Below are 18,348 nucleotides of genomic sequence, written 5' to 3' on the forward strand. Positions count from 1 at the left end.
TCCTCGTCGGGAACACATTCTCGGGATCCCGGGGATAAAAGGAGCAGAATTCAAAACTCAAAGGCGCAATTCTAGTGCACAACGACTAATTATTTTCTTAGTTTCTCAATTAAACCGACTTTGGCGATTCACGCGGAATAACGGTCGAAATTGCACGCGTGACCTTCCACCTAAACCCAAACTAATCCACTTTGCTCCCCGCAAATGCCCTAACTGAGCGGCAGCATTTCAACTGCACCTAAGCATTTCTCCCGACGATTCTAATAAAAGAGAAAAATTCAACGGAATAATCACGCTGCTCGGTAATATCTCGGCCTGGGCAACAAAAATCCGAACGTCTTCCCCTAGTTATTGTCGAATTCCGAAAATCTACTCCAAGGCGTGAAATGGCAAATCTATCAACGACAGTGCTCAAAACGAGATTATTGATAGCGATAAGTGCAACAGAAACCGATGATAACCCAACACTCTAAAACGTATCGGAACTCGAATTTTCGAAAGAACGAAATACATAAAAAAAATCTGACTCGAAATTGAAAATACATTAATGGCTCGATTGGGTCATTTTTGCTGCGTACCTACACGTACCTACTCGGTAAATTTGAATGTTCTGCGGTGAGACAAGGGATTTCCCCAGAATCCCTTACAAATTCTAGCTTCAATTAAAATTCCCGCGATAGACTCGTAGAGCCAAGGCTTGGGTTCGCTTGGCTCATCTCGGCTCTATCGCTCGGCTGCGCGTGTACTACAACTGTCCCTAAAAACATTACCCCACTTGTATTAACATTCCCCCTTTTTCACACTTGTAACGTACTATACTATTTCTTGGTTCTGAAAGAAGTCAAACTCAGGAATGATGAGAACAAGTTTACTCATCTCTCACGAACATCAATTAAACTCATTATCAATGATACTGTACAAAGTGGTTCCCCGGTGAACTCACTAGCTTATTTTTCCATTGTTTCGAAAAGGATAATTTGGTTTTCTTGGTTCTGAAAGGTGTGCAAACTTGTTCTCGTCATTCCTGAGTTTGCACACCTTTCAGGACCAAAAAATGAATTTCCCGATTTAAAATAATTTTAAATAGGGCTGCCCACGAGACTCAAACGAGACCTCACTTTGGAGGAAAGGTCTTGGTCTTGGTGATCACTGAAACTTTCGGTATCGTCACAGTTTCAAAAGAGTAACAGTATCGGCTGTTCTCGTGATGACGCACAGTCAATTTATCTCATCTTGGTTTCAAGTTTTTCGCATTTTTTATGTGTAAAAGACTGGGACGAGACGAGCGAGACTTAAACCGAAACATTATATTGACGAAGTACGTGAAACTTGAGACTGAGATGAGATAAATCGACTGTGATTCATCCAAGTAATTTTTCGTATGGCTGTGCTAGTTTAATAAAAAAAATTGGCACAGCCTTGAAAAACAAAAAAATTAAAGAATTCGAAATTTCCATCCACCAAATTCGAGTGTGATGCATTGGCTATGCTAGCTTTTTATACCTCGAACAACGAGGTGAAAAATATGCGAACAGCGGGATCATATGCATTTTGCGGGTGTATTAACAGCGAGGTTCTACTGTATCAGTAATATTTTTTTGTCACTGAAGTTTTATTTATTAGGTGTATGACTTAATTCTCGGTCTTTTTTCAACAATTTTGACATGTATTTATGAAAAAAACAAATCCATATCTAATCTTGAAAATAAGCGCCGTCACTTTGGAAAGAAGATGTTGGTTTTGACTGGATGAAGTCATCAATGCGCTGCCGAACTTCTTCAGAAGATTGGAACTGGGTATCCACCAGGTCATGTTGTAGCGCCCGAAAAAAGTGACAGTCAGAAGGCGCCAGGTCTAGAGAATACGCCGCATGTGGGAGAATTTCCCACCCCAACGTGGCGATAACTTTCAGGGTTTCCTTTGTTGTATGTGGCCGCGCGTTGTCCTGCAGCAAAATTACTTGCCTCGTACCACTACCAGTAAAAGGTCTCTTTTCCTCAATAGCATCACTTAATTTCACCAGTTGGTCCTGATAACGCTTAGCAGTGACGGTTTTCCCCCTGTTCGAGTATCTCCTAACAGATTCCACCTTTGGAATCCCACCAAATACACAACAACAATTTTTTCCCGTGAATGTTCGGTTTTGCAGTACTCGTTGACGGCTCCCCCGGATAAACCCACGACTTTCGCCTCTTAGGATTGTCGTAAAATATCCACTTTTCATCCCTTTCATTCATAAAAAGTCTTTTTGTTTAAATCTGGTCAGTAGACACATAGCAATTTCACAGCGTGGACATTTGTTTTCTGAGGTAAGATGATGGGGCACCCTTTCTTCTGTATCTTCCCAATTCCTTTTAAACGCCTCGAAATAGCTGATTGCATCACTCTGAGAGTATCCGCAAGCTCCTGGTGTGTTTCATAGGGATTTTCATTGAGTAGGGTGTCCAACTTCTCGTCCTCAACTTTTTTTGTTTGCCCAGGACGTTCTTCATCCTGGAGATCAAAATTTCCATCCCGAAATTTTTTGAACCAATTTTTATTTGTGCTATAAGATACAGCACTCTCTCCCAAGACTGAACAAATCATTTCTTGTGCTTCTGCAGCAGTTTTTCCAAGTAGGGAGGTGAAAAGAAGGGAGTGCTTCAAGTACTGCTTGTCGAACGATGTTTTTATTTACTATGTGTTTGAAGTTATGTTAATCGGACCACAATCGGACTTGAGTGGTTTGATAGCTCACAGATGGCGCTTCTAAACGTCCTTTATTGCGGGAAAATTTTTCAATTCAAATAGGTGTTCTAATCATCTTAATCTAGGGGCCAAGAATTAAGTCATACACCTAATATTTCAACTCTTATAACTTTCATTTTATTTACCCTTGTCAAAAGTGACATACTACATTCTTCATCATTTTTCTTATCAATTATTGTCTGTTTGGTCGAATTAAGAAATAGTAACTACAAATATGAGAAATGATTAATCCATCCATATGACGCACCAATTTGAGGGGCTGACGTAACTCCCTAGGAATGCTTTGTCGCCGACAAAAAAAACGTAAACCTTAGATTTTTATGAGGAATAACATATTTCGTACTCATCAAATCGGCGAGGTATACCTGGGACGGTTTCCTTCTAAGCTGTAATCCCCAAGCAGTTCCCGCAAATAATCTCATCAAATCTAGATTTGCAATTAAAGTTATAAAACTAATGCTTTCAGATTACTATACCAAATCTCACAATGAATACAATGTACGAACTGATGGTTTGCGCTGGTACGAACAGTTCCATCAATCCACACCTGACAATACGTGGCAACTGCAGTATACCTAGAAGTCAACTGGTAGCACGTAACTGTGATAAAGCACCTTCTCTAATGCGTCATAGTACAGACGAACTAAGTGCAGGGGTAATAGCTGGAATGATTTGCGCATGTTTCGCTGTTACGCTTACAATCACTGCACTGGTACTATGGAGGTAAGGCACCATTATTATTTTCTACAATATCTTCTCATTTTTCCTATCACTTTCATCGATAAGAAAAATTTTGAATTGGTAATCGAGTGAATAGTGGAGTTCAGTTGTGGATGAATATATAAAAATAGACAGATCACGTAGTATTGAAGACTACAGGATGAGTCATATCTTTGTCCATAAGTAATTATAGTTGATATCAACGGCCATTTCGATTCACAAGCAATTGTGATTGTCTGCCACGAACAATCAGTCGAGTGTTGAACGTTGATATGACGTATAATTTTATGATTTTGAGTATTCAATTTTAAATGTGAACAATTGTTAATGATAATTTAATGCTGCCAAGTTTTGTACATTATGATGGAAAACACGTTGAACAGAATTCCGTAAGGATAATGATCTGTTATTACTGAATCTAGTTATTACTGAATGAGTATTTAATTAATCACGAGCAATTCGCATTATTTTATATTTTTACTTCATCTGTTGGAAATCCTGTCAGCTAACAGGGCACTCACACATGCACACGCGCGGCTCATCCATTCTCTCCCCACTCACGCACACCTGTCGCGCTGACCTCAGATGACCGGGGGTTATTAATTCGGACACCTGAGGCGCCACGTCCTGGACAGCTCTTTATTACCTATTGATCTATATTTAGATTAGGTCAGTGACCACCGAATTACGGCACGTGGCACCTGTAAGCCCGTGACTCTCTCTCATTCGTTTCCGGGATCTAGTTAAAGACACTTCTTTTATTGTACTACTCATCTCTAGTGACTCGGATTAACTCATTGCGTCAGCTCAGTTATTATTAATTCAAGGAATTAGTCGGCTCATTATTTACGGTCTGCTCAGTGACTCTATTTATTGTGACAGTGTAAATAACTATAAATATTGAACAATTATACGGTGTTTTGTGAAATCAAGTGCACGTGTCCGCACATTTTTTGACCTGCTCATTCACTCCCGGAAAGCCATTTTCCACCTGCCCATCCGCTCTCAATTACCACCGATCCAGGCATCTCATCAAACATTTTGGTCCTTAGAGCCGGATCGGTGGAATATTTTTCGGATTTGTGGGGTATTTCTTTCGGTTTTTGGTTTTTTTTTGTTGGGTTTTGGCGGAAGTGGAAGTGACGCGTTCAGTGGTGCTCAACCTACGGAGACCAGCTCGTTGGCTCAGCGCACGCAGTGGACCTCAACCAGTCCAGCTCTCCAATCATCAGGGAACTGCATTACCGGCCCGCGGGAATATTTGAATTTTGGAGCAGCTCATCCCCGGGACTTTGGACTTTTTTCTCAACTGCAGCGTTCCTGCACTGGTCCAGCTCAACATCACTCACTCGGCTAAGTAGCATTTAATTACCTCTTGCTACTTTTGCCATTTTTTTTAAAATTTTTTGGAGCATTCAACTTTGTTTTTTTTGGCTACCGCTCCCTTTATATTTTCCAACCCTTTTTCGTTTTTTTTTTTTTGAATTTTTTAATAAATTCTTGCGCCTGCTCAACGAAACCGCTCACTGCTGCTACCTACTAAATTAAGATTCTTCGGTGTTATTACTGTTGCCGCTCAACCGACCGGATACTTAATTTTATCGCTTCTCACTGCTCACTGCTCGGCTTTTGGGGTCGCTTTACTCAGGTTTTTTCCGGTTTATTCCTTTTTTGAGCTGCGCACTTATTTTCAATTATGGCATCATTTGAGGCGACCATTAGCCTGAATAACTCTCGGGCAGCGTTCATCGAACGCGTTTACAAGGAGCTGCTCACAGAAGAGGCGAAAAGCCTCACAATCTCCAATCTCCAGGGTAAACTCGAGATCCTGGAGACCTACTGGGAAAAATTCGAGAGCACTCATGAGAAGCTCATCGCTGGCAGCGGCAAGATCGAAGGGATCCTTGAATTGCCGTACTTCAAGGACCATCGGTTCGACATTACTATCGGGCATTATCATGAGGCAAGGGGTATTTTAAGCCAGCTCATTGATAAAAGGGGGATCTCAGGTTCATCTCGTTGGTCTCTCGCGTCTGGGACGGCTCAGCCCACATACTCCAAGCGTTATCTCCCTGAGATTTCTCTGCCCAAGTTCGGAGGGGCCTATGCGGACTGGCGCTCGTTCCGCGATCTTTTCGCGTCTCTGGTCGGCTCGAATACGGATCTATCCAACGTGGAGAAGATGCATTATCTTCGTACTAGTCTCTCAGGGGAGCCAGCTCAACGCATCGCGAATCTTACGATCTCGGATGAGTCATTCTCGATTGCATGGGAACTGCTCTTGTCTCGCTACGAGAATAAGCGACTGCTCATTTCAGCTCATTTGGAACAACTCCTCAGTCCCCCAACCATGACTTCTCACAGTGCCAAAGAGCTCAATGCCCTGCTCACTGTCACCTCTGAGGCACTGAACGCTCTGGAGGCTCTCGGCTCCCCAACCTCCCAGTGGGACCAGGTGATCGTACATACGGTCTCGCAACGGCTCAGCTCAAAGCTTCGTGAAGCCTGGGAGGTCAAGGTCGGTTCATCGGCGGAGTATCCTTCATACAAGGACTTCAAGGATTTCCTCACTGGGAGAGCTCGCGCGATGGAGAGCATCGAGATTAACTCGGCTCCTCGTGCTCCTGCTACAAAGCCCTCCAATGCCAGCTCATCCAAGCAGTCGACCGCTGCGAAGGTTCACCACGGCACCGCTCAACCACCACAAAAATCGAGGCCAGCTCCCAAGTCCGCTCCATCGGGGAAGGTCACGTACCCGTGCTCGATGTGTGAGGCAGACCATTACCTCACATCCTGCTCATCCTTCCGTCAGTTTTCGGTATCAGCTCGTAGGGAGGTAGTAGAGCGTCGCTACCTCTGCTACAGTTGCCTTGGTCGGCACTCGGTGAGGGACTGCAGGTCTAAGACCAAGTGCAAGTATTGCGGGGGCCTCCACCACTCGATGCTCCACAACCAGCCATCGAGTCAGCCTCAACGTCCAGCTCAGCAGAGGCAACAGACCAACTCAACCCAGCAAAAGGCCGTTCCGGTGGTGACCTACACCCACGAAAACGACATCCCCAAGGTGGTGGCTGGTGACCAAGGTCAGTCAAGGNGCCAGTCAACGTCGTCGGAATGAAGATCACCAGCTCAGATTGCCGTCTCCTGCTCAGGTCACCACTCAGATTCCGGATCCGCTCCAGACTTCCGCCCTGGGGTCCTTCTGGCTACCAGCCTTGCGCTTTTGGTACGCCCAGATCAACCAGCTCATCAGGTTCGTCTACTCATCGATCCAGGGTCGGAAATCTCCGTCATCTCAGACCAGCTCGTTCGTCAGCTTGGGCTGTTAAGGCTCAAGACACAGCTACGAATATCGGGGATTGGAGACACGGCATCTGGGCCGGCATTAGGCAAGGTTCGGCTCACAATACAGTCCACTTGCTCTCACTTTTAGCTCAGAGTTTCTGCCTATGCTCTCGGCCAGCTTACAACCTCATTACCGACATTCTCACCAAGTCAGCTCACATGGGATCATCTGGAAGGATTCCAGCTCGCTGATCCCGATTTTCTCACACCAGCACCAATTGACATCCTTCTTGGCGTTGATGTCTATGGACAGCTCATCTTACCACAAGTCATCACCAATGGACCAAACTCACCATCGGCTCAGCTCACGCGACTTGGATGGATCGTATTCGGACCAACGGAAGGTCCTGATACTACTCAAGTAGCAACTTCTCATCTAACGGTCACCAACGAGGATCTCAATGAACTGCTCACCAAATTCTGGATCCAGGAAGAGATCCCTGGGACACTAGAGGTTCAGCTCAACGAGGAGGAAGCGCAGTGTGAAGAACACTTTCAACGGACCCACTCACGAGATTCATCTGGCCGCTACATCGTTCGGATACCGCTCAAATCTCCAGTTTCCTCGCTAGGAGATTCACGATCGTCTGCACTCGCTTGCCTCCATCGTCTGCTCAGGAAACTCTCACGTAATGAGGTTTATCGTCAGCTCTACACGGACTTCCTCAGGGAATATGAAGGGCTCGGCCACATGCGTCGAGTCTCCGGACAGCTCGCTAGATCAGCTCATCAGCGCCAGTTCAATGGGGGGGGGGGGACGGGCACCGAAATGACCTTAGCACATGAGGCCTCGGCTTCAGGAGGGTTGAGGGTTTCGGGCCGTCCGTGTTCTTCTCGGGCTGACGCTCCTCCGGAATATTTCTTCCCTCATCACGGAGTTCTCAGGGCGAGCAGTGAGACAACGAAGCTCAGAGTTGTTTTCAACGGCTCCAACAAGACCAGCTCAGGACAATCGTTGAACGAGATTATGCACATGGGTGAGAAGTTGCAGAAGGATATCTTGGATGTACTTCTCTTTTCTCGGCGGAAACGGCTCATTTTCATGACGGACATAACCAAGATGTTTCGTCAAATTCGGGTACATCCGGAAGATTGGCCACTCCAACAAATACTCTGGACCGACTCAAACGGAGATATCGCCACCTATCAACTCACCACGGTCACATATGGCACTAGGTCAGCTCCGTTCCTCTCAATGCGTGTTCTTCATCAGCTCGTTGAGGATGAAGGATCGAACTATCCTCTCGCTGTGGAACCGCTCATGAAAGGACGATATGTTGACGATATCTGCGGGGGTGCTGACTCAGATGAAGAGCTACTCAGGACCGCTCATCAGGTGACACAGCTCTGTCTGTCAGGAGGCTTTCCGCTAGCCAAATGGCACTCAAATAGCCCAGCTCTACTCACATCTCTTCAACCTGACAGCACCTCTCAAGAACAACGATTCATAGAGGACTCACTCACTAAGATTCTAGGGGTTTCTTAGCATCCTGGAACGGACAACTTCAAGTTCTCCATCACTCAGCCTGAGACCAGCTCAATAACGAAGAGGATCATTTTATCAGAAACGGCTCAACTCTTCGATCCACTGGGTTTCCTAGCGCCAGTGGTCATACGAGCGAAGATATTGCTCCAGGCTCTATGGATCGAGAAACTGGGATGGGACGAACCAGTTTCCCAGACAACTGCTCAACGATGGAGCCAATTCAGGGAGGAGCTCACACAGTTATCAGAGATCACCATACCTCGGTGGCTTGGACTGCTCACGGATTCCGTCGTCGAAGTACACGGTTTTTCCGACGCATCACAAGTGGCGATGTCAGCCGTGATCTATCTCAAGGTTCTCAACAAGGGAAAATCGCAACTCACATTGGTTTGCTCAAAACCGAAGGTCGCACCGCTTAAACGGCTGACAATCCCACGACTAGAACTCACTGCGGCTCTTCTCCTGGCCAAACTGACTAAGTACGTCAAGGACCAACTCAATCTCACGAACGCCACCACCTATCTCTGGACCGACTCATCGGTCACGCTCACGTGGATCAGCTCACACTCCTCAAGATGGAAGGAGTTCGTGAAAAATCGGGTGGCACTCATCCAGGAGCTCACTCAGCAGGCTCATTGGAGATTGGTACCGGGCAAGGAGAATCCTGCAGACTGTGCATCTCGAGGTCTATCAGCGCACCAACTGGTATCTCATAAGCTCTGGTGGAAAGGGCCACCATGGCTTCATCAAGACTGCTCATCATGGCCAACTCACGCTCTGGAAAAAGACCTCAGCGCAGACCTCGAGGAAAAGCCAGGAGTTCTCCTACATGTAAAAGCTCATCCAATCGCGCTCTGGAATCTCGTCGGCAGATTCTCATCATTCAACCGACTGCTCAGGGTCACAGCAATCTGTCGACGATTCATAGCTCGGCTCAGGAAAACCCCCAACTCTTCTCTTCGATACCCGCTCACTCTTGGTGATCTTGAAGAGGCTCGCATCCTCTGGATCAAACTCACGCAGGCAGCTCACTTCAAGGATCAACTCAGAGCGATCTCACGAGGGGAAAGGTTCAGCAAATCCCACCCCCTCACCAAGCTCACACCCTTCATCGATCGCCAAGGGGTATTGAGGATAGGAGGACGGCTCAAGTTTGCTCACATAGGCCCGGAGAGCCGGAACCAAGTGATTATTCCGAAGGAATCTCAACTGGCTCAGCTACTCATCGGACAGGCTCATCTAAGGACACTCCACGGAGGCACACAGCTCACCCTCAGGCAGCTCAGAAGTAGCTACTGGATACTCGGAGGTCGAGCACCAGTACGCTCCTTCATCCTCAAGTGCGTTAACTGCACTCGCCAACGTGGAGTACGCGCTCAACAGCTCATGGGCCAGTTGCCACCAGCCAGACTCACTCCCGCTCGAGCCTTTCTCAACACTGGGATCGACTATGCCGGCCCAGTGTCTCTACGGTCCTGGAAAGGGCGGGGACACAAGTCGTACAAAGGCTGGTTGGCTATCTTTGTCTGCATGACCACCTCAGCGGTCCATCTCGAGGTCGTGTCAGACTACTCAGCCGAGGGGTTCATCGCGGCGTATAGACGCTTTTCAAGTCGGCGTGGGATCGCTCATTCCTTGTTCAGTGACTGTGGGACCAATTTCCTTGGCGCTGACAAGGAACTAAAGAAGCTCTTCTCATCAGGATTAGCTCAATCAAGACAGCTCGCACAGCTCTNGGTTGGCTATCTTTGTCTGCATGACCACCTCAGCGGTCCATCTCGAGGTCCTGTCAGACTACTCAGCCGAGGGGTTCATCGCGGCGTATAGACGCTTTTCAAGTCGGCGTGGGATCGCTCATTCCTTGTTCAGTGACTGTGGGACCAATTTCCTTGGCGCTGACAAGGAACTAAAGAAGCTCTTCTCATCAGGATTAGCTCAATCAAGACAGCTCGCACAGCTCTTCATCAATGATGGGACTCAGTGGTCCTTCAATCCTCCAGGTGCTCCGCACTTTGGAGGAAAATGGGAAGCGGCGGTGAAGTCGGTGAAGTTCCACCTCACCCGGACGATCGGAGAGGATCTGCTCACTTTTGAGGAACTCACCACTTTGCTCGCTCAAATCGAGGCAGTGCTCAACTCACGACCACTGGAACCGCTCACGGATGATCCTGATGACTGTTCAGCCTTGACACCAGGGCATTTTCTCATCGGTCAGGCTCCCACGACTCTTCCAGAGCCATCTTTAGAGCAACTCAACGTCTCAAGGCTCTCTAGATGGCAGCTCATTCAGCAGAAGCTTCAAGGATTCTGGAAGAGGTGGTCCACGGGATATCTCCAACGTCTTCAAGCGATATCCAAGTGGCACCATCCGACTCATCAGATACGGATCGGCTCACTGGTTCTACTCACGGACGAGAGATTCCCGCCAGCGAAGTGGCCTCTCGCCCGAGTGACCGCTCTGCACCCAGGATCGGACGGACTCACCAGGGTAGTCACCATCAGGACTGCTCAGACGACGCTGACAAGGCCAATCGCCAAGCTCGTCCTCTTGCCCATCTCACCTTCAGGGGAATAGAACCAGGACAGCTCACCGGCTTCTCACCGTTGGACTTCGTCAACTTCGACGGATTTACGACCCTGACCAACCGACGGGGTTCAACGTGAGAATGACAGCAGCCAACGCAGAAGGGATTTACGACCCCCGACGTCTAGGATGCTGCCATGCCTAGCCAGCGCACCTTCCGGACGGTCTCACGGACTCACTCATGGGTGACAAGCTCCGACAGCTCACCAAAGAGCGTTTTGAATTTTGTTTTTTGTTTCAGCTCACCATGGCTCTACTCATTATGGTTGCGTCAACAACTTTACAGTTGCCGACGGCCGGGGAGAATGTTGGAAATCCTGTCAGCTGACAGGGCACTCACACATACACACGCGCGGCTCATCCATTCTCTCCCCACTCACGCACACCTGACGCGCTCACCTCAGATGACCGGGGGTTATTAATTCGGACACCTGAGGTGCCACGTCCTGGACAGCTCTTTATTACCTATTGATCTATATTTAAATTAGGTCATGTGACCACCGAATTAGGGCACGTGGCACCTGTAAGCCCGTGACTCTCTCTCATTCGTTTCCGGGATCTAGTTAAAGACACTTCTTTTATTGTACTGCTCATCTCTAGTGACTCGGATTAACTCATTGTGTCAGCTCAGTTATTATTAATTCAAGGAATTAGTCGGCTCATTATTTACGGTCTGCTCAGTGACTCTATTTATTATGACAGTGTAAATAACTATAAATATTGAACAATTATACGGTGTTTTGTGAAATCAAGTGCACGTGTCCGCACATTTTTTGACCCGCTCATTCACTCCCGGAAAGCCATTTCCCACCTGCCCATCCGCTCTCAATTACCACCGATCCAGGCATCTCATCAAACATCATCCTACCTCTCCATTTGTTTATCTCTCACTATTGGTCCATTATCATTTTGCTCTCGTTAATTTTATGAACGGATCGAGAAAATACAAAAATTGATGAATCAGCAATGAGTCCCGGAAGATTTTGTGAATGTCGATCAGCGAATAGAAAATACATATTGAATTTAGCAGTAATGTAGTTCTCCTGACTTATAGACTATGTAATTTATTTCGATAGTGATTGATTTCGCGAGAGAGGAGCGTATACTGAAATGTCTATTCATCGCTAAAAAATTTCTTAGCTATAGAAAATCCTCCGGAGGGTGTTAGATGCATTTACTTGAGGTAGTCTACTAGCCTCAGCCTCCCAACTTGACTACCCACTGCATCTCTCCGCTTCCTTGATTTTTTTTCAGAATGTCTGGTTTAGTTTAAAGAACATTAATTATCAAAATTGTGCAGTTATTGCTTAGGCGATAATGATATATCTCCAAAATGTGACGAGACTCGATCTTTTCAAACCTAGCAAATTGAGTGACCCGAAAAGAATTATCACCCAGAACAACAATTCATTAACTAGATCTGTTCGCAATTCAGGCGTAATTTCACGTGAACATTCGGTGTAATAATCTTTAGTAAATAACCATATAGCAACGACCTCTGATGCACTCTCTATTGCTTGTTGGGTAGTTTTCAATAATTATCGCGGAATCTAAGAGAAATAGCGAACATTTTGTTAGATCCTTTTTTGTAGAGCGGGTTTACCCCTCACGTACGACGTCCATATAACGCGGTTTGTCTCAAGGGCCGGGAGACTTACGATGCGTCAATTCCATTATTCAGTGAACGATGATTTAAAATCAGTCCAATGAAAAAAAATTGAAATAAAATGCATTGGCTGTATTGAACTTTGAAATACACTCCCTAAGAACTATTTTTCAGTAGTAATACCCCGAGAGCTTAAAAATGATCGAGTATTTCCCGATTTGTTTGTAGCAAACAAAATGAGTATGTCAAGTTTTGCAGGGTGAAAATTTTTTTTTCTGCATTTTCCTGATTTTCCTGCAAAACATAGCGCTCTTATTTGTTTGCAGGAAAGCATGAGGGAAATACTCGATTCATTTTGAAGCTCGAGGGATATTTGCCGGATTATTCCCCCAATCAGAATCTCGGCCGATGGAGGGTGGCATTTGATGTCAATATTAAGAATTAATAAATTATAATCAATCTGGGGAAAAGGTAAGAAGAATCACATGAAAATGCTGAAAGAAGTTGTATTTAATCTGGGAAAAACGGATACATTGCGCATGAAGAAAAAATTGGCAATTAAAAAAATCATTTCTCAATTCATATGAAGATTGTTACAATGAAAAACACAATTATTGTAAACGTTATTGCACGTCTTCACAATTTCGGATTTTGACGTGAATCTGTCGGTGTTCGTAATTAGTAGATCATGTGGTTCAATCTTCCTCATTTTCTTCAAAATGGATTCATGGTGTTCTTGGTCCAGTTGCAAGTAGGGCTTGACTGAATTAGCATTAGCATGTCCAGTGATTTTGATGATTTGCTACTCTCCAATCCCGGCCTTGGCGAGAGAAGAAATAACTTCTTCTGCAACCCTTCTAGTCTATTCTCATCCCAGATATTGATCATGGCACTGAGATCATCCTCACCCAAAGCAGCTGCACTTGTCGATCGTTTCTCGGAGATTTTCGTTTTGTATTCCTAGCATCTCTGGCAGACTGGAAGACAGGATTTTTAAAGGGATCGATTTCCTGCTTGAATTCCTTGAAATACTCATCTTGAAACATTTTGGCTGTCTGATTCCACATAGATTTTATAACATTTTCTTTGTAGTCATCCCCATTTGTCTTCCTCATATAAAATGCCCAGTCTTTCAAAATCTCGTTCAACTTTACCTTGGTAGTCGAAGCTTCGAAAACGTAGTTCCTCTCAGCACAAAATCCCGAAAATTGATTCCAAATTGATTTTTTGGTTTTCTCCGCGTTGTGTGGCACATTTCCCTTGATTTTTTTTGTTAATTCTCGCCAGAGATTCGTCCCCAAATCGACTCATTTTGACATTTGCATCCGTAAGTTCAAGTATAGGTTCACCACTGTCATTTCCATGAAGTTACATGTTTTTCGTTCCATTTTGTTTATTTTTCCCTAGCAACGTGCCGTGGTTTTACCAAATTTTACCGATTTAAAACCGTGTAGGGTGTACCACGTGACAACAAATGCCGCCCTCCAATTGGCCGAGATTCTGATTGGGGGAATAGTGCCTAGAATTTCCTAATTTTTTATATCAATTTCAATTTCAATTTGTTTGCCACCAATTGGTTGCCGTGATGTTCAAAAAAGGCTCAATTTATTTATAACAAACAAATTATTAACCAAATCGAAATTCAACTTCTGCCATTCGACAGAAGAATTATTAAAGTATTTTCAGTAAAAATTTTAAAATTTTTGGGGTAAATGTTATCGATAAACGAGATAATTCAATTTGATTGAATCGGTTCGATGTAAAATTTTCATCTACAATTTTTGATCATAGAAAACAATATTATAAATGCATTGAAAAAATAATTGAATAATTCACTGAAGAGACAATTCCATTGACTTTCCAAAGATCTTTTCCATATGTCAATATGTCTCTTAGAATTCGAGGAAATGATTTTTTACTGTTGACGAAAAGGGTCGATACCATGAATTGACCGCGGCCGATAGGACAAGTTTATGAGTCGATGCATGGTATCGACGCCATACGTGAGGGGTTAAGAGCTACAACAAAGGTCCGTACAAGAACTTAGCTATGCGTTTAGATGCGGAGATATTGCTAGAAAAATCAGCTAAGAACTGAATTGGATGGAATTGTTTTATTGCTTCGCTACTGAATTTTTGTTTTCCACTTTAAAATTTTTTTGTGATCTCCTTGAAACTTGGAAAATGATTTCAAAAAATATCACAACGATTAAACGTGTCCAAGTAAAGAAAAAAAATTATTTCCTTCTCTTTTTGGGCTATAATGAATATCTTGATGGTTGGCGACATTTAATGATTTTATGTCACACGGCGATAAAAGCATTATCTGGCGAATGTGATTATAATCCTCGCATTCGGCTCGGATTATAAAGCCACATTCGCCAGATAATCCTTTTATCGCTTGATGACATAATATAATATGTTCATCTCGAAGCTCGTAAAAAATGCATTTTTTTTAATCATCATTTTTGAACGTATAGAACCGGAGAAATAAGGTGTTTTTATCAGGCAAGAAAATCTAATTGCAGAAGGAGATTGAGCGATACAAAAATTCTGAAAAAAATCTAGAATACTTTTTTCGAGTCACAGAATGCGCTGCAAAATTGGTGAGATATTCCGAAAAATCAAGAAAAATGACTGTCTGGTTTGACCGAGAATGCCCCATAAGTAAATTGGCGCAAATCAGTAATTAAAATTATGTTCTGACTGTGGCTAGTAAAATACCTTGAGGGAAAATTATATTTGAGTTATGTCGTACCACCGATTTAATATTAATTTCTTAGTCAATTATAAAAGCTTATTGGACTACTAAACGCAAGTAATTGAGCCCTTTTTCAGGCGCATTTTCAGGAAATGTTTCCAAACAACGTACTGCTTCTTGGATTATCCACCGAGGAACGTGCCGATATTACAAGAATGGGAAAACAGTAAACAGGACGGTGAAAGGACAACCGTTCCAGTTCACCACTTTGTACAACATGTTGCGGCACTGCATGCCGATGGGGATATTGGATTCAGCAAAGAATTTGAGTTATTCCCGAAGGAGACTGAGCTCTATTTGGCGGATAGTTCTAAGTCGGCGGAGAACCAAACAAAGAATCGTTATGGAAATATTATTGCATGTATGTATCATTATTTTCAATTTGTGGGGGAGGAAATTTGTGAAGCAATATTGTTACAATGAGTAGAGAGAAATTTATATTGGTATCGAATTTCATTGAGCAATTTTTGGGAAAAAAACATCACCCTTTTTGTTCTTAACGAAATTTCAGAAGAATTTTTCATCGAAAAATATCTCCTGATAAATTTTGTTGCTTCCGTAAAATGCGGTTCAACAAAATACGCAAGGGTTGCGGCTGGATGTTTAAAATCTGGCCAAAATACAGTCAACTTGGTCATTCATCCCCCTCGGCAATTATCGATAGTTATCGGCACTCATCGGACATGGACGAGGCGGTCGTCCGTGTCGCAATCGTCAGTACACCATTGAACCTTATCTCGGACAGTTACCGTGACAGTTATCGGGACAATTATCGGGACGATTATCGGAACGTTATCGTAATATCATCTATTTGTTTTGTGCCAATACAGTCCACTCGGGAAATACATCTATTTATTCGTTGTTGTAAACTAACGTTTCAAGTGAAATCTTCGTGAGAATTGAACCGCAAATCATCCGAATTCACCTCTTTTATTATTATTGTGCACCCAACCCAAAATCACCTCTCCTCCCGACCACCCAACTCATCAAATCTTGAGTAGATTTTGAACATTGGTCCTTCGAGCCGGATCGGGAGTGAATTAGTGTGGAAAAGTGCAGTGAATGGGTGCAACGGACTCTGGAAAAAAAAAGATCAGTGCAACACGTGGGGAACCACACCGTAGAAGCCCCTCGCTACGGGGTTCACACCTCAACGCGCAAGGACAGCGTAGTGAGAGCATCATCAACGATACTTCAACGATACATCAGCGCCACGTCAGGTGGTAACTCATCGGCACTCATCATCGCTCGTCGGTAACTCAACGACAACCATCGGAACAGAGGTCGGTAACCCATCGACAATCATCATCGTCAGTCGGTGACCCATCGGCCCGTGATTGATCATCAGAGCTACAAGACAGCCATGAAGGATCTGGGCCGCATCAAGGAAAGCATCAAGGAAAAACCCGAGGGTAACTCATCCAGCGGAAAATCCGCGTTCACCAACCTGGAAAGGCTGAATGTACCGGATTTCAACGGGAAATAATCGGACTAGAAGAAATTCCACGATGCCTTCGTCTCCCTCGTCCACAACAAGCCGCTGGACGAGATGGAGAAGATGATGAGGCTGATGAAGGCACTCAAGGGTTCAGCAGCAAATCTAATATCTAACATCGGGGAAGAGACATCAAATTACAAGGCTGCTTGGGACAAGTTGGTCGCTCGATACGACAATCCGAGACTCATCATGGCAGCCCATCTAAATCGAGTCCTCAACCTGAAGGAGCTCAAGGAGAAGTCATCGTTGGGACTTCTCCTCATCATCGACACCGTTACGGAGGCATTAACGGCCATGAAGAATCTCGGGGCCCCAACGGAACACTGGAACATCATCATCTCGCACCTCATCAGAAGGGTCATCGATCCAAAGACCCGAGAAGACTGGGAGGTTCATCTGGGAGACTCAACACAACCGCCGGGGCTTAAGGACTTCATAGAATTCCTCAAAGTTAGGGCAAGGGCTCTGGAAAATGTGGAAAGATACGAGGATCGGAGACACTCAACTCAGCGAAATTTGAAGGCGAAGTCAACGGCCAGGATTCATCAGGCTTTTCCTTCCAACAGACAGAGGGAAAAATCATCGGTGTCACATGCGGGGACAAGCATCAAGGAGTGCAAGCTTTGCAAGGGACCTCACTGGTTGAGAGCCGAATGTCCCACGTTCTGGGGCTTGAGGCCCCATGAAAGGAAACAGAGCCTCTTCGACAACGATCTTTGCTTCAACTGTTTGGGACCTCATCGAGCACATAAATGTAAGTCACACCACAGATTCAGATCGTGCAATGGACTGCATTACACATTGATCCACAATGCTGAGTTGACAAAAGGTCAGCAGACAGTAGCACCGGGTGAATCAACCACACCAGAAAGCACAAGCGGTTAAGTATCAATTTATTATTACAACAAGTTGAATTGAGCTTAACCATTGTGTGTATTGGCAGGAGACATCAGGAACATCATCATACAGCAGTCAATCATCGCGACGAATCCTGTCAATAAATCATCGAGTCCATCATCACGCCAAGACACAGCATCACTACTTCGATCATCTCCTTGGGTCACTCATCGAGACGAAGCGGTCAACGAGCTCTAACAATCAGCTGAAAGATCATCGACAATCAGAGGAACACCATCTTGGAGATGAGCGACAATCAGGAAAATACCACGTCGGACATTCTCGCCATATGGATACATGGCACGTTGGAGATCAACGGCAATCAGAGAAATACCAGGACAATCATCAAGGTCATCAAGTACAATCAGAGCCACACCAGGCTAACTCGATGAACTTCAGCAACGTACTGGAGATACAGGGAACTCAGCAGACAGCAACTCATCTGGTAGTCTTGGCGACGGCAAGGGTCAGCGTACTCAATCATCATGGACAATCAACGCCAGCTAGGATCCTCATCGATCAGGGCTCTGAAATATCACTAGTTTCAGAGCGCTTGGTAAATCAACTACACTTGGAAAGACGGTCATCATCGGCATCGGAGAAACATCATCAGGGAGCACACGTGGTGTCGTGAAACCCGCCTTTCAACCGAGACACAATGCCGCTGTGCAAATCATCGTAGAGGCCCACATCCTGAGCACGCT

At 44.9% G+C, this 18,348-nt stretch overlaps 1 protein-coding gene across 2 annotated transcripts in view; it reads left to right on the top strand.

Moving 5' to 3' along the window:
* The window catches only part of LOC107042158 (tyrosine-protein phosphatase 99A-like), a 351,194-nt gene that overhangs the window by 64,734 nt on the left and 268,112 nt on the right, over positions 1–18,348 (top strand). For both annotated transcript variants that reach the window (XM_015263070.1, XM_015263071.1), the window contains exons 3-4: positions 3,215–3,471; positions 15,327–15,610. In XM_015263070.1, the coding sequence (XP_015118556.1) occupies positions 3,215–3,471; positions 15,327–15,610 (541 nt within the window). The remainder of the gene's footprint in view (positions 1–3,214; positions 3,472–15,326; positions 15,611–18,348) is intronic.

This window comes from Diachasma alloeum, unplaced genomic scaffold (assembly GCF_001412515.2).
Source record: "Diachasma alloeum isolate Michigan unplaced genomic scaffold, Dall2.0 Dall_scaffold_00427, whole genome shotgun sequence".
Lineage (NCBI taxonomy): Eukaryota > Metazoa > Arthropoda > Insecta > Hymenoptera > Braconidae > Diachasma > Diachasma alloeum.